The sequence below is a fragment of the Vitis vinifera genome, chromosome 12, assembly GCF_030704535.1.
Source record: "Vitis vinifera cultivar Pinot Noir 40024 chromosome 12, ASM3070453v1".
NCBI classification, from domain to species: domain Eukaryota; kingdom Viridiplantae; phylum Streptophyta; class Magnoliopsida; order Vitales; family Vitaceae; genus Vitis; species Vitis vinifera.
Genome location: NC_081816.1, coordinates 21,032,914 through 21,047,500, shown reverse-complemented (window position 1 = coordinate 21,047,500; position 14,587 = coordinate 21,032,914). Strand labels below are relative to the sequence as shown.

The 14,587-nt window shown below is 30.5% G+C and overlaps 1 protein-coding gene and 1 pseudogene across 1 annotated transcript; both read left to right on the top strand.

The window, feature by feature from the left end:
* Positions 1 to 1,120: 1,120 nt before the first annotated feature.
* LOC132254739 (MDIS1-interacting receptor like kinase 2-like) lies at positions 1,121 to 5,737 on the top strand (annotated as a pseudogene).
* A 5,992-nt stretch (positions 5,738 to 11,729) lies between these two features.
* On the top strand, positions 11,730 to 13,207 carry LOC104880996 (probable leucine-rich repeat receptor-like protein kinase At1g35710). Its single transcript, XM_010659538.2, has one exon. It carries the CDS (start codon positions 11,738 to 11,740, stop codon positions 13,205 to 13,207), a length of 1,470 nt encoding a protein of 489 aa, XP_010657840.2. The 5' UTR covers positions 11,730 to 11,737.
* The last annotated feature ends 1,380 nt before the right edge of the window (positions 13,208 to 14,587 follow it).

Genomic DNA, 14,587 nt, shown 5'->3' with positions numbered 1-14,587 from the left:
TTTTAAAGATGATTTCAAGTTAGGCAAAGACTTTAGAATGGGTGAAGCAGGAACAATTAGTTTCATCATTTTTGTTATTTCAAAGTCGACAATACCCATCTAACTTATGAATGCATGTGAAAACTATGGGACAAGTTTTTTAGGATGATTTCAAGTTGGGCAAAGGCTTTAAAATGGGTCAAGTATGAGCAATTATTTTAGTGGATTTTGGCATTTTGAGTTGGTACCACATATCAAAGTCATGCATTCTATCAAAGTCATAAATGCATGTAAAACTGTGAGACAAGTCTTTTAAGATGATTTGAAGTTGGCAACAACTTTAAAATGGGTTAAGCAGGAAGTTAACACTACCTATCAAAGTTATGAATGCATGGGAAACTATGGGATGAGTTTTTTAAGATGACTCAAGGTGGGCAAAGGCTTTAAAATGGGTTAAGCACAATGTTGACACTACCTATCAAAGTCATGAATGCATGTGAAACTATGGAACAAGTTTTTCAAGATGATTTCAAGTTAGGCAAAGACTTAAAAATGGGTCAAATCATTTTTTTGTTTCAAAAGTTGACACTACCTATGAAATTTATGAATTCATGTGAGAATTATGGAACGAGTTTTTTAAGATAATTTCAAGTTGGGCAAAGACTCTAAAATGGGTTAAGCAAAAAGTTGGCATGGTCTATCAAAGTAAAAAATACATGTGAAACTATGAGACAAGTTTTTTAAAGATGATTTCAAGTTAGGGAAAGACTTTAAAATGGGTGAAGCAAGAGCAATTATTTTGGTCATTTGTTTTATTTGAAAGTTGACACTACCTATCAAAGTCATGAATGTATGTGAAAACCATGGGACAAGTTTTTTTAAGATGATTTCAAATTGGGCAAAGACTTTAAAATGGGTTAAACATGAGCAATTATCTCGGTGGTTTTTGGTATTTTGAGTTGGTACCACACATCAAAGTCATGAATTCTATCAAAGTCATAAATGCATGTAAAGCTATGAGACAAGTCTTTTAAGATGATTTGAAGTTAGCAAAGACTTTAAATGCATGAGGAATTATTTAAGTTGTTGTTGGTATTCAAAAGTAGACAACACCTATCCAAGTCAACATTCACATGAAACTATGGGACAAGGTTTTTAAGATGACTTCAAGTTGGGCAAAAACTTTAAAATGGGTTAAGCATGGTCAAATGAATGATTTCAATGGTTTTATTATTTGGGAGTTATTGAGTTGATGGCAATTTTATTATTTAATAAGATGTGAACAAACTTAGGCCTTGTAGTAAATATGTGTTAAATTTGCCCATGAATTACTAGGCTCTTTGTTTCACAATTTATTTGAAATTAATTAGTTTTAAATCTTTTTACTAAGTATAGTTTTTTGCTCATAAGTTATTATCATCATTTTTAATTATTAGTTAAAGTTAAATTCCGGTACTTGATACATTTTATATTTAAGTATTTATATTTTGTTTGAATACATTTTTTGTTTTTTTGTTTCTAAAAATAGAAATTTTTATATAAAAAGTTGAAACTCTAATACAAAAAGTATGAACTTAACTTATACTTTAAAAAAATTTTAAATTTGAAATAGTAAATTTTTTTCATGCCTCAATTTTTAAAAACCACTATTTTTTGTGTAAGACTTCAAGAATTTTTTGTATTTTATATAAGAAGTTATTTCTATTTTTTAAAAAAAAAAATAGAAAATGAGAATTATATCTAAATGGACACTTAATTATTTAGTACAAATAAATTAATTGAAAACAAATTTATAAATAGTAAGCCAGGTAAAATTTTCTTTTGAGACATTTTCTACAATAATTTAATTCATGGACCCATGTATAGTCCATTCCCCAACTTAGAACAGTTGATCAATTAAACTAAAAGACCTCATATTTAAATCTCATAAATTGATTTTGTTTTTCATATGGATATAAAACAAAATTGATTCTCCTAAATTGATTTTACCTTATCTAAAGAAGTTTTCATATAGATAAATGTACTTAAGGAATGAAGTTTAGGCCCTATTTGACATGACAACTATTTTTAAAAATAGTCTGAAAAACAATTTTTTAGAGCAATTTTTGAAAACTATTATCTGATGTTTTATAAAACAAAAGTTTGTTTGAGAACTTGAATTGTTTTTAACATGGTTTTAATATTTTTAAATATGATTTAAAAATAATTTTTATATCTCCTGTTTTATTTTTAATCATTCTACATGTTTGTATAATTATATTTTTTAAAACAACCTTTAAAAAACAAGTGAAAACAACTAAAAACAACTAAAATATGTTATCTAAAAACACTATGTTTTCTAAACAGAAAACAAAAATTAGTTTTTGGTTGTCAAATATGTTTTCCTATTTTTTGTTGTGTTATTTGGTTAAAGGGGTCAAAATAACCCCCATATTTGCAAAAATAACCCACCGTTCAAAAATACAAAAAGTGACTCGATTGAGACAAAAATACCCCTCCTTTTATTTTCCTCCAACACTTACAACTTCTCCTCTTCTACTTCATTTACAAAACAACTCCTTATCTCTTCCTTCAGAAATCGAGAAAAAAAAATCTCATCTTCTTCTTCTATTTCATTCTTTTCCTTTGGCGCACAGAATTGAAAACTCATCTTTCCTTCAGAAACCACTTTGTACCTTTTTAAGAATGAGCTTTCTGGTTCTATTCCTCAAGAAATTAGATTGTTGAGATATCTTAATTTTCTTGATTTATTAGCTAACAATCTCATTGGTTTGATCCCTTCATCTGTAGGAAACTTGAGGAACTTAACCACTTTACATCTTTTTTAGAATGAGCTTTCTAGTTCTACCCCTCAAGAAATTGGATTATTGAAATCACTTAATAATCTTCTATTATCAAACCTCATTGGTCCAATCCTTCCTTCCATTGGTAACTTGAGGAACTTAACCACTTTGTACCTTTTTAAGAATGAGCTTTATGGTTCCATCCCTTAAGAAATTGGATTGTTGAGATTTCTCAATGTTCTTTATTTATTAGCTAACAATCTCACTGGTCTAATCCCTCCATCTATACGAAACTTGAGGAATTGTATCTTCATACAAACAAACGATATGGTTCTATTCCTTAAGAAATTGGATTGTTAACAGCACTTAATGATCTTCAGTTGACTACAAATAGTCTCACTAGTCCGATCCCTCCTTCCATAGGAAACTTGAGAAACTTAACCACTTTGTATCTTTTTTAGAACAAGCTTCCTGGTCCAATCCCTCAATAAATTCAATGGTTGAGATTGCTTGATCTTAATTTGTCATTTAACAATCTTAGTGGTTCAATACCAGCTTCCATAAGAAACTTGTCGGGCTTAACCTTTTAGGCCCTTCATTACAACAGACTCAGTGGTGCATTTCTCCATAAATGAATAATATCACTCATTTGAAATCTTTGATGTTAGCTGAGAATAACTGCATTGGCCAACTTATACAAGAGATCTGTCTTGGTAGTGTTCTTGAATAATTTGCTGCCTTAGGAAACCATTTCACTGGTCCTATTCCAAAGAAATTGAAAAATTGCACAAGCTTATTTAGGGTTAGGCTTGAAAGAAACCAACTTATGGGAGACATAGATGAAAGTTTTGGTGTCTACCCACACCTAAATTATATTGATCTAAGCAATAACAATTTTTATGGTGAGCTTTTTAAGAAATGGGGGCAGTGCCACATGCTCACAAACCTGAACATCTCCAACAATAATATTTCTGGTTCTATATATACCACCTCAACTTGGGAAAGCAATTCAACTGCAACAACTTGATCTCTCCTCAAATCATCTGATTGGGAAGATACCCAAAGAATTTGGTATATTGCCCTCATTATTCAAATTGTTGCTAGGCAACAACAATCTTTCAAGAAGTATTCCTTCGGAATTGGGAAACTTATCCAATCTTGAAATTCTTGACTTGGCACCAAACAACTTAAGCGGTTGAAGTCCCAAAAAACTAGGAAACTTCTGGAAATTTTTATCCTTGAACTTGAGCGAGAATAGATTTGTGGATAGCATTCCTGATGAAATTGGAAAGATGCATCATCTTCAAAGTCTCGATCTTAGTCTATTTATATGTTTACAGGAGAGATACCACCGCTGATTAGAGAATTACAGTACCTGGAAATGTTGAATCTCTCCCATAACAGGCTCTCTGGCACCATCCCACACACATTTGACGAGTTGATAAGCCTGACAGTTGCTGATATATCCTACAATTAATTGGAAGGTCCTCTCCCCAACATCGAAGCCTTTCCTCCATTTGAGGCATTCAAAAATAATAAAGGTCTGTGTGGTAATAATGTCACTCATCTCAAGCCATGCAGTGCTAGTAGAAACAAGGCCAACAAGTTTCCTGTTCTGATCATAATACTCCTCATCGTGAGCATTCTATTGTTCTTATTTGCTTTTAGTATTGACATTTTTTTTTTTTTTTCCAAAAGTTGAGTAAGAGAAAAACCAAGTCTCCAGAAGCAGATGTTGAAGATCTATTTGCAATATGGGACCATGATGGGGAATTGTTGTATGAGCACATCATACAGGGCATTGACAATTTCAGTTCGAAACAGTGTATTGGCACTGGAGGATTTGGCTCTCTTTACAAGACTGAGATGCCAATAGGTCGGGTTGTTGCTGTGAAAAAACTTCACTCATCAGAAGATGGAGATATGACTGATTTGAAAGCTTTCAAAAGTGAGATTCATGCTTTAACACATATAAGGCATCGCAATATCATCAAGTTTTATGGCTTCAGTTCATTTGTAGAGAACTCATTTTTGGTTTATGAGTTTATGGAAAAGGGGAGCCTGAGAAACATTCTTAGCAATGACAAAGAAGCAGAAAAATTAGATTGGATGGTGAGGCTAAATGCTGTTAAAGGCGTGGCTAAAGCTTTATCCTATATGCACCATGATTGTTCACCTCCCATAATTCATCGAGACATATCGAGCAACAATGTGTTGTTAGATTCAGAATATGAAGCTCATGTATCTGACTTCAGCACGACTAGGTTTTTAAAGTCAGACTCATCTAATTGGACTTCAATGGCAGGAACTTTTGGTTAAACTGCTCCAGGTACATTTTACTTAGTGCCTTGCTTATCTCTAAACGACCTCTATACATCATATGTAACTTTCACAATTGCTTAGTAGAGAAGAGCATGAGCTAATCTTCTTTGCAAAACTTGCTTACAAGATGAAGGTGGATAATAAAACCGATGTTCATAGCTTCAGAGTGGTAACATTGGAAGTAATTATGGGAAAGCACCCTGAAGAACTCATCTTATCCCTGTTATCATCAGCGTCCTCATCATCCTCATCACCATCAACTGTGGACCATTGCCTGTTGAATGATGCGATGGACCAGCGGCTCCCACCTCCTGTGAATTAAGTGGCTAAGGAAGTAGCACTTGCAGTCAAATTAGCATTTGCATGCTTGCATGTTAATCCCCAATCTCGGCCAACTATGCAACAAATTGACAGAGCACTCTCAACACAATGGCCACCATTGTGAAAAGCGTTTTCCATGATTACATTGGATGAGCTGCTGGGCTGCTGGGCCATGGTCATGGGGGTGAAACTAGCCAAGGGTCCTCACTTCTCCATGTAAATTTGTCATCATGCATTCCGTCGAAGTCTAGTCTGGTAGAGCTGTCAATGAAGCATTCATCAGCATTATTAGATTGTAAATTCCCACATTGGTCTTGAACTATAGCCACAAATGTTGAGGGGTTTTGCAGATTATTTGAAAATTTTGTCTTTAACATTGAATCTAATCCCATCATGTTGGGTCCTCATGATGTAATTTTTCTTAAAACTGGAAAACCTAGACAAAGTTCAGAATTTAGGAGGCCAGAAAAGGATGAGGATTGAATTGAATACTAGATGTATTAATTCCAGTTGGAAAGCTGATATCTGAACAGAGAACAGAGAATTTTACATTCTAGGAGAGTAAACGTGATATAAAAAAGAAAGAAAAGAAAAATAGTTTCCAGATAGAAAAGACAAACAATCTAACAAAAATTGGAATCCTTTTACCTTCAAGTGGATACCACCTTTAAGAGCATCGAGAATTTGAATGATGTAGGTCCATCAATGGTGATGGCAAGCCCAAGTGGGCTTTAAAGTGGCTTGTCAAGACAATTGTTTGATAAGGAAAATGCATATGTGGTCCTACATCTTTTGTGTGGTAATGCCCAAAAGATGTTCCTCTAATTTTTGTGATTCTTCTAAGCCTCACAAATGCATTAATCTTGTTGAACAATTTTATATCCCTAGAAATTATGGTTATCAATGATTCAGTTGAGTGCGTTGACTCAAATTATTTTAATATTTATTTTTTGGAGAGTAAATATTTATAGTGTGTATGTTTTGGTAAGTTACTTTTGAACTTAACAAAGGATTGGGAAACTATTGGTCTAGGGTTAACCAATAGGACTCCATAAATATGTGACTTTATTTAGTATTTTTATAGAGAAGGAAAAACTAAGCAAAGAGTAAAGAGAGGTAGAGAAAGGGTGTATTGAGTTTTTGGTAAAGAAAGATTGAGAGAGTTTGAAATGTGTATTTCTAAGAAACATGTTAACACAATTTTCAAGTTAACTTCAAGATTGGCAGAAGACTTTAAAATAGGTCATGCATGACCAATTATTTAGGTTGGTTTTGGTAATCCGAAGTTCTTGAGTTCATAATAACTTTATTATATGATAGTATTTTAACAAACTTGGGCCATGCACTAAACATGTGTTGGACTTACCCATGAATGTTTCACAATTTTTTTGCAATTAATTAGTCTTAATTCTCTTTACTAAGTATACTTTTTTGCTTACGAGTTTGCTGTTATCATTTTTAACTATAGATTTAAGTAACATTTCATTGTTTGATAATTTTTATGTAAGCATTTATGTTCCATTTAGATATATTTGCTATTTTTTATCTTTTAAAAAAGAAAACTTTATGTAAAAAATATATATTCATATACAAAAAATATAGACTTACCTTACATTTTGAAAAATATTTTTCAAAAAATTTAAAATTCCAAATAGTAATTTTTTTTAATATCTCATTTTTTTCAAATCAAGTTTAAAAAGGCACTACATTTTGGACATAAGACTCAAAGACTTTTTATATTTCATGTAGAAGTTATTGCTATTTTTATTTTTAAAACTAGAAAATAACTCCATCCAAAAGGACACTTAATTATTAGTATAATTAATTAATTGAAAGGAAATGTATAAATAGTAAGCTAAATGACATTTTTATTGTGAGATGTTTTATACAGTAATTTAATTCATGGTCCCCATGTATGGTCCATTCCCCAACTAGAATAGTTGATTATTTGAACAAAAGAACAACCTCATTATGGTTATATTGATTGTTTTTCATCTATTATTTGTGATGGTAGTTGTGTCTTAAAACTAGAAGACTTTTTGTCTTTTATATAGCAGTTGTAACTATTTTTTATTTTTAAAACTAGAAAAATAAAAACTCCATCCAAATGGGCACTGAATTATTAGTAAAAATTAATTAATTGAAAGCAAATGTATAAATAGTGAGCTAAATAACCTTTTTCTCGTGAGACATTTTGTACAATAATTTAATTCATGGACCACATATGTGGTCCATTCCCCAACTAGAATAGTGGATTGCTTGAACAAATGAACAACCTCATAATGACTATATTAATTCTTTTTCGTCTATTATTTGTGATGGTAGTTGTGTGTTAAGACTCGAAGACTTTTTATGTTTTGTATAGAAGTTATTACTATTTTTTATTTTTAAAACTAGAAAATAAGAACTCCATCCAAATGGACACTCAATTATTAATGCAATTAATTAATTGAAAGCAAATGTTTAAATAATAATCTAAATAACATTTTTCTTGGAGACATTTTGTACAATAATTTAATTCATGGACCCCATGTGTGGTCCATTCCCCAACTAAAATAGCTGATTATTTGAACAAAAGAACAACCTCACAATGGATATATTAATTATTTTTGTCTACTATTTGTGATGGTAGTTGTGTCTTAAGAGTCAGAAGATTTTTTATATTTTCAATAGAAGTTATTACTATTTTTTATTTTTAAAACTGGAAAATAAGAACTTTATCCAAATGAGCACTTATATATTAGAACCATTAGTTAATTGAAAGCAAATGTATAAATCGTAAGCTAAGTAACATTTTTCTTGTAAGACATTTTGTACAATAATTTAATTCATGGACCCCATATATAGTCCATTCCCCAACTAGAATAGTTGATTATTTAAACAAAAGAAAAACTAAATTATGGTTATATTAATTATTTTTCATCTATTATTTGTGATGGTAGTTGTATCCTCTTCAATCTATTTATGTATCAACTACAAGCATTGATGAGGTTATGTTACTCCCTTAGTCCAATTTTGCATTAAATTTTGTATTTTCTAATAGCTATTCATGTATAAAAGTCTAGGGTGAGAGTGCTTAAATTATACATAGAAGATACTGTCATCTTTACATTGTTCAATCAATCATGAACAATGGATGAGTGGAGCCATTTGATTTTTTTTATATATATAAAAATTTACTGATTTTGTAAAATTTATTTTAATTTTAAATCTTATTAACTTAATAAAAAATTAAAACATGATTTATATTATGATTGATTTTAAATAAAAGCAGTTTTCATATAAATATATATTCTTTCGAGGAAAAAAATTTTAATCACTTAGTGATAACTACTCAGCATTGATGATGTGAGTTATCTCCCTTAAGTGATCTCTTTATAAGAATTGTTGATAAAAACAAAAGGAGTTGCATGATGTTTCTATCCCATTAAGGTTAATTTTATCAAATACATATGAATAGATATGTAAAATTTACTTCACAATTAAGGAATTGTTTTAATAAAAAAAAGTACTATAAAAATTAATTGATTTATCAATTAAAGAGTCAATACTCCAATTCACTTCACATTCAAATTAATCTGTGATATCATAGTTTTTATAACAAAATAAATATATTTTTATTTTCATATCAATGAGTTTATTTTTGTTTTCAATTATTATGTTGTTTTCATCTCTAAAGAGCTCTTAGTAGATTAAGTGGTCTTTTTGTTTGAGCTTAAATTTGAAATACATGTTAGTCATGGAACACATTTTTTTTTAAGTAAAAATGCACACTTTTATACGTCTCTAGATCCCATTATTCATTGCAATGAGCTTTGTCTTTCTAAGAAAAAAAGAAAGTTGGCTGAGATTTGTCTTATAACTATATATCTCAACAAAATAAGTCACTAACATGATATCAACAAAGCTCCAAATTTTATCCAAGTAATTCATATCCACATATAATTCTACCAATTAGTAAAACTTTTTCAAAATTAAAATTAATTTGCACTCATGTTAATAAAACTTAAGAGCTATATAATCCTTTTCAATTCCAAGAGCACTTTGATAAAATAAAATAAAATAAGCGTAGGATTGAGCTATATAATCCTTTTCAATTCCATTAGTTGTAGACAAAGATGTAGTTGGATGTCAACACCGAATAATGGGAATGTTGGATGTATCACATTTAAGTCTATAACAAGGCTGCTATCTTCACAAGCTTCCTCTAGGATGAATCCGTTTAACCAGAGTAGTTGGAGTAAAGTGTTTTAGTGTGAAATGATCCTGGTGTTCTTATCCTTTGCTGATTACTTTCGGCCTAGGTTTTTCCTGCTCAAGAATGTAAGGACCTTCACGTCTTTCAACAAAGGACAGGCATTCTGACAAACTCTAGTTTTGTAGAGCAGTCTATGAAGCATTCATCAGCATTATTAGATTGTAAATTCCCATCTTGGTCTTGAGCTATGGTATGGCCACAACTGTTGAGGGTTTTGCAGATTTTTCCAAAATTTTGTCTCTAACATTGAATCAAATCCCATCCTATTAAGTCCCTATGATGTGATTTTTCACAAAACTGGAAAACCCAGATAGGGTTTAGAATTTAGGAGTCCAGAAAATATGAGAAGTGAATTGAATACGAGATATATTGACTCTAATTGCAAAGCTAAAATTTGAACAGAAAATAGAAGATTTTACACTCTAGTAAGAGTGATTTATCTGTCAACTTTTCTACTATCACCCCCAAAAAACCAAACTCTGCCTTACATAAAGTTGCTAGAGTACGATTAACCTCTGGATTTGAAAGCACTGCTTATATACCTAGTATTGGCCATAATTCACAAGAACATTCTGTAGTCTTAGTAAGAGGGGGAAGGGTTAAGGATTTACCCAATGTGAGATATCACATTGTTCGAGGAACTCTAGACACTATCGGAGTAAAGGATCGTCAACAAGGGCGTTCTAGTGTGTTGTAGATTTTTATCCAAGACTTGTATCATTTGATGATGCCATGTGAATCGCTAGAAACAAACATGTGAAGTGTATGGCTAACCTAATAACAAAAGTTTCGTAAGGGGACTGGAGCAGGCTACCATGTAAACGTTCTATTAAAAAGAAAAAAGAACAAAAAAAGAAAAAGAAAAATATGTTCCCAAATAGCAAAAATGAACTATCTAACAAAAATCCAATCTCTTTTTACTTCAAGTGCATATGGCCTTTCAAGAGCATTGAGAATTTGAATGATGTAGGTCCATCACTAGTGATGGCAAGCCAAGTGGGCTTTAGAATGGCTTTTCAAGACAACTGTTTGATAAGGAAAATGCATGTGTACATGGGTCCTGCCTCTTTTATGTTGTAATTCCAAAATATTTTCCTTTGATTTTAGTGATTCTTTTGAGCTTCACAAATGCATTAATCTTGTTGAACAATTTTTGTGACATCTCACGTTGAATAGGGAAAAAAACTCATGATGATATATGTGTTGGGCTCCTCTTAACCTTAGAGATGCATTTTAAAGCCTTGAGAGCCCCTTGGCTTAGAATAGATAATACATAAACATATGTGTGTCTTATTTGGATGAAAAACAAAGTGAAAATTTGTTAGTCCTTGGTCCTTGTTGTGGTCCAAATACTAGTTCCTTAAGACTTCCAAATGAAAAAAAAGCATGTCTATATTTTTCATAGATGATGGGTCTCACTTACAAATTGTGAACACCTTTAATAAAAATGATAAACATCAACCACAAATTATGCATTTGTCTAGGAAAGAAGTAGAAGAAATGACAACTAATTTGGTTTTGAAATATAACATAAATGATTTATAAAATATTAAGAGAAATAAGATAGTTCATATTGTAAGGATAAAAATTATGAAAGAACTAATAGAGTTAAAAGAGTTCATTTGTCATAGAGCAAAATAGTTAAAAGAATTCAATCCAAACAAGGAGTAATGTTGGTTAAAGTGGACTTCCTGTATCAACTAGGTTGTTGACGTGGGCATATTTGGTCCTTACTTCTTAAAATGAATTGTAATTATTAATTTTAAACAAGTTATATTTAAAAGTGCATAGAGTGAAAAATGAATATTTTTAATTATTTCATATGTAATTGTAGGTGTAAATTTTAATTGAAAAATTCAGAGCATTTTGATAAAATGAAATAAAATATGTGTGGAATTGAGCTCATGTATATAATCCTTTTGAATTCCATTAATTGTAGATGAAGGGGGTGGTTAGATGTTAGCACCAACTAATGGAAATGTTGGATGTATCACATTTAAGTCTATAAATAAGTGTTTCATCTTCATCCTTCCCTCCATGTAAACCTCTTAATAACTTTATTTCTACCAATTCAATGATGGCCCTTGAATATTCTTCATCCTACTCCTTACTCTCTCAACTCTTTATCACTCCTTACTTCTTCATATTTCTCCTCGTCCTTCTGTACTCAATATCATCATTCCATGTCACTTTTATATCTGCCTCTACACCTACCACTTCTCTTTCAAAAGTTGAACAAGATCAAGAAAGACTCGCTCTTCTAACATGGAAAGCCAGTCTTGATAATCAAACCCAATCTTTCCTCTCTTCTTGGTTTGGACGCAATTCTTGTCATCATTGGTTTGGAGTAACTTGTCACAGGTCAGGAAGTGTCTCCAATTTAGAACTTGACAATTGTAGTTTGAGAGGTACACTCCACAATCTCAATTTCTCATCACTCCCTAACCTTCTCACTCTTAATAATTATAACAACTCCCTTTATGGAACCATTCCAATCAACATTGGTAATCTTTCCAAACTAATCACAAATCTTAACTTTGCTTTCAATCATTTCACTAGTGTAATATCTCCCCAACTTGGATTTCTAACATTTCTTAGCGTTCTAACATTGTCTTCTAATAATTTCAGAGGCCTAATTCCTCCTTCCATAGGTAACTTGAGGAACTTAACCACTTTGTACCTTCATACAAACAAACTATCTGGTTCTATTCCTCAAGAAATTGGATTGTTGACATCACTTAATGATCTTAAGTTGACAACTAATAGTCTCACTGGTTCAATCCCTCCATCCATAGGAAACTTGAGAAACTTAACCACTTTGTATATTTTTGAGAATGAGCTTTCTGGTTTCATCCCTCAAGAAATTAGATTGTTAAGATCTCTTAATGATCTTCAATTGTCAACTAACAATCTCACTAGTCCAATCCCTCATTCCATAGGAAACCTGAGGAACTTAACCACTTTGTATCTTTTTGAGAACAAGCTTTCTGGTTCCATTCCTCAAGAAATTGGATTGTTAAGATCTCTTAATGATCTTCAATTGTCAACTAACAATCTCACAGGTCCAATCCCTCATTCCATAGGAAACTTGAGGAACTTAACCACTTTGCATCTTTTCAAGAATAAGCTTTCTGGTTTCATCCCCCAAGAAATTGGATTGTTAAGATCTCTTAATGATCTTCAATTGTCAATTAACAATCTCATTGGTCCAATCTCTTCTTCCATAGGTAACTTGAGGAACTTAACCACTTTATACCTTCATACAAACAAACTATCTGGTTTTATTCCTCAAGAAATTGGATTGTTGACATCACTTAATGATCTTGAGTTGACAACTAATAGTCTCACTGGTTCAATCCCTCCATCCATAGGAAACTTGAGAAACTTAACCACTCTGTATCTTTTTGAGAACGAGCTTTCTGGTTTCATCCCTCATGAAATTGGATTGTTAAGATCTCTTAATGATCTTCAATTGTCAACTAAGAATCTCACTGGTCCAATCCCTCCTTCCATAGAATGGAAGAAAAGGAAAGAAAAGAAATGAGAAATAATTATGATTAGAATTAGGGTTAGGACTAGGATTTGATAAGGAGAATTATTAAACACCTCCACCTATTTTAATAAAAATAAAAGTAAAAAAATTTTTAGATACAAAAATATGTAAGATTAATTTACTTCACAGTTAAGAAATCATTTTATAAAAAAAATTAATTTAGAAATTTTTACTTCTTATTTAACTTAATCTGTGATATGATCATGGAACACAATTTTAACTAAAAAGAGCCTATTTATATGCAATTTTTGCATCTCATTATACAAAGAAATGAGTTTTGTCTTATAGGTAAAAAGATAGTTGGGTTGGATTTATCTTCTAACTATATATTCCACTAAACTAAGTCACTCTTATGGTTGATTTTAGCTCCAATTTCCATTCAAATAGTTCATAAATATCCTCATGTGCTTTCAGGAGGGATTTTAAACCCATTAGGAAAACATTTTAGGGAAAATTTCCATATAGGATGAGTTATAGCTAGGTGATAATGTCCCAAAAAGGTCATCAACTTTGATAAGTCTTCCACATGCCTCAAAATACAAAAAGTTAAGTATACTCTGACTCTTTCCACTTTAAAACCAAGCATATCCCTCTTTTCTCTATTTTCTCTTTTTCTTTTCTAATTATTATTATTATTATTATTAACCTATCAAGTAATATTATTATTAATATCAATTCATATATATAATATAAACATTAATTATAAATTACAATTTTATTAATTATTATTTTAAAAATATTATCAATAACTTATCCATAATAATACTAATACTAATAATAATAATAATAATAATCATAATAATATATAATATATTAAATTTACAAATTATTGTTTCATTTTGATAATTAAAAATATAAAGCTATTATAATTTTTATTATATAGATTTCATCAATTTTAAAATGTTTAATTTTGTAATAGAACTGTTAAGAAAATATTACAATAAAAATATTTGTTTTTATAATTGTTAAAAAGTAAAATTAAGGCTTGTCATAATGCATTATATTTTTAGCATATTTATGTTTTAAGTACAATATATAAATGTTGTCCTTACATTTTGAAGCCATTTACAAAATTTTAAGGAGTATAGAGCAACTATTCATAGGTGTTTGTTTAAAAAAAGAATTAAAATAAAATTAGGTTATGTCTTAATATATTATATATTTAAAATATTAATGTTGTAAGATCAATGCATTTTTGTCATATCTATAACTTTGATATAATATTAGTTTTATTAATTATATAAAACTAATATCATAAATAATAATATTAATGGGGTGTCAATAATAATTTAATTAGTCTTAATGTAGCATATAAAGCATAAAAGGCAAAACAAATAAATAAATAAATAATTTTTTAATAAAGCTTACAAG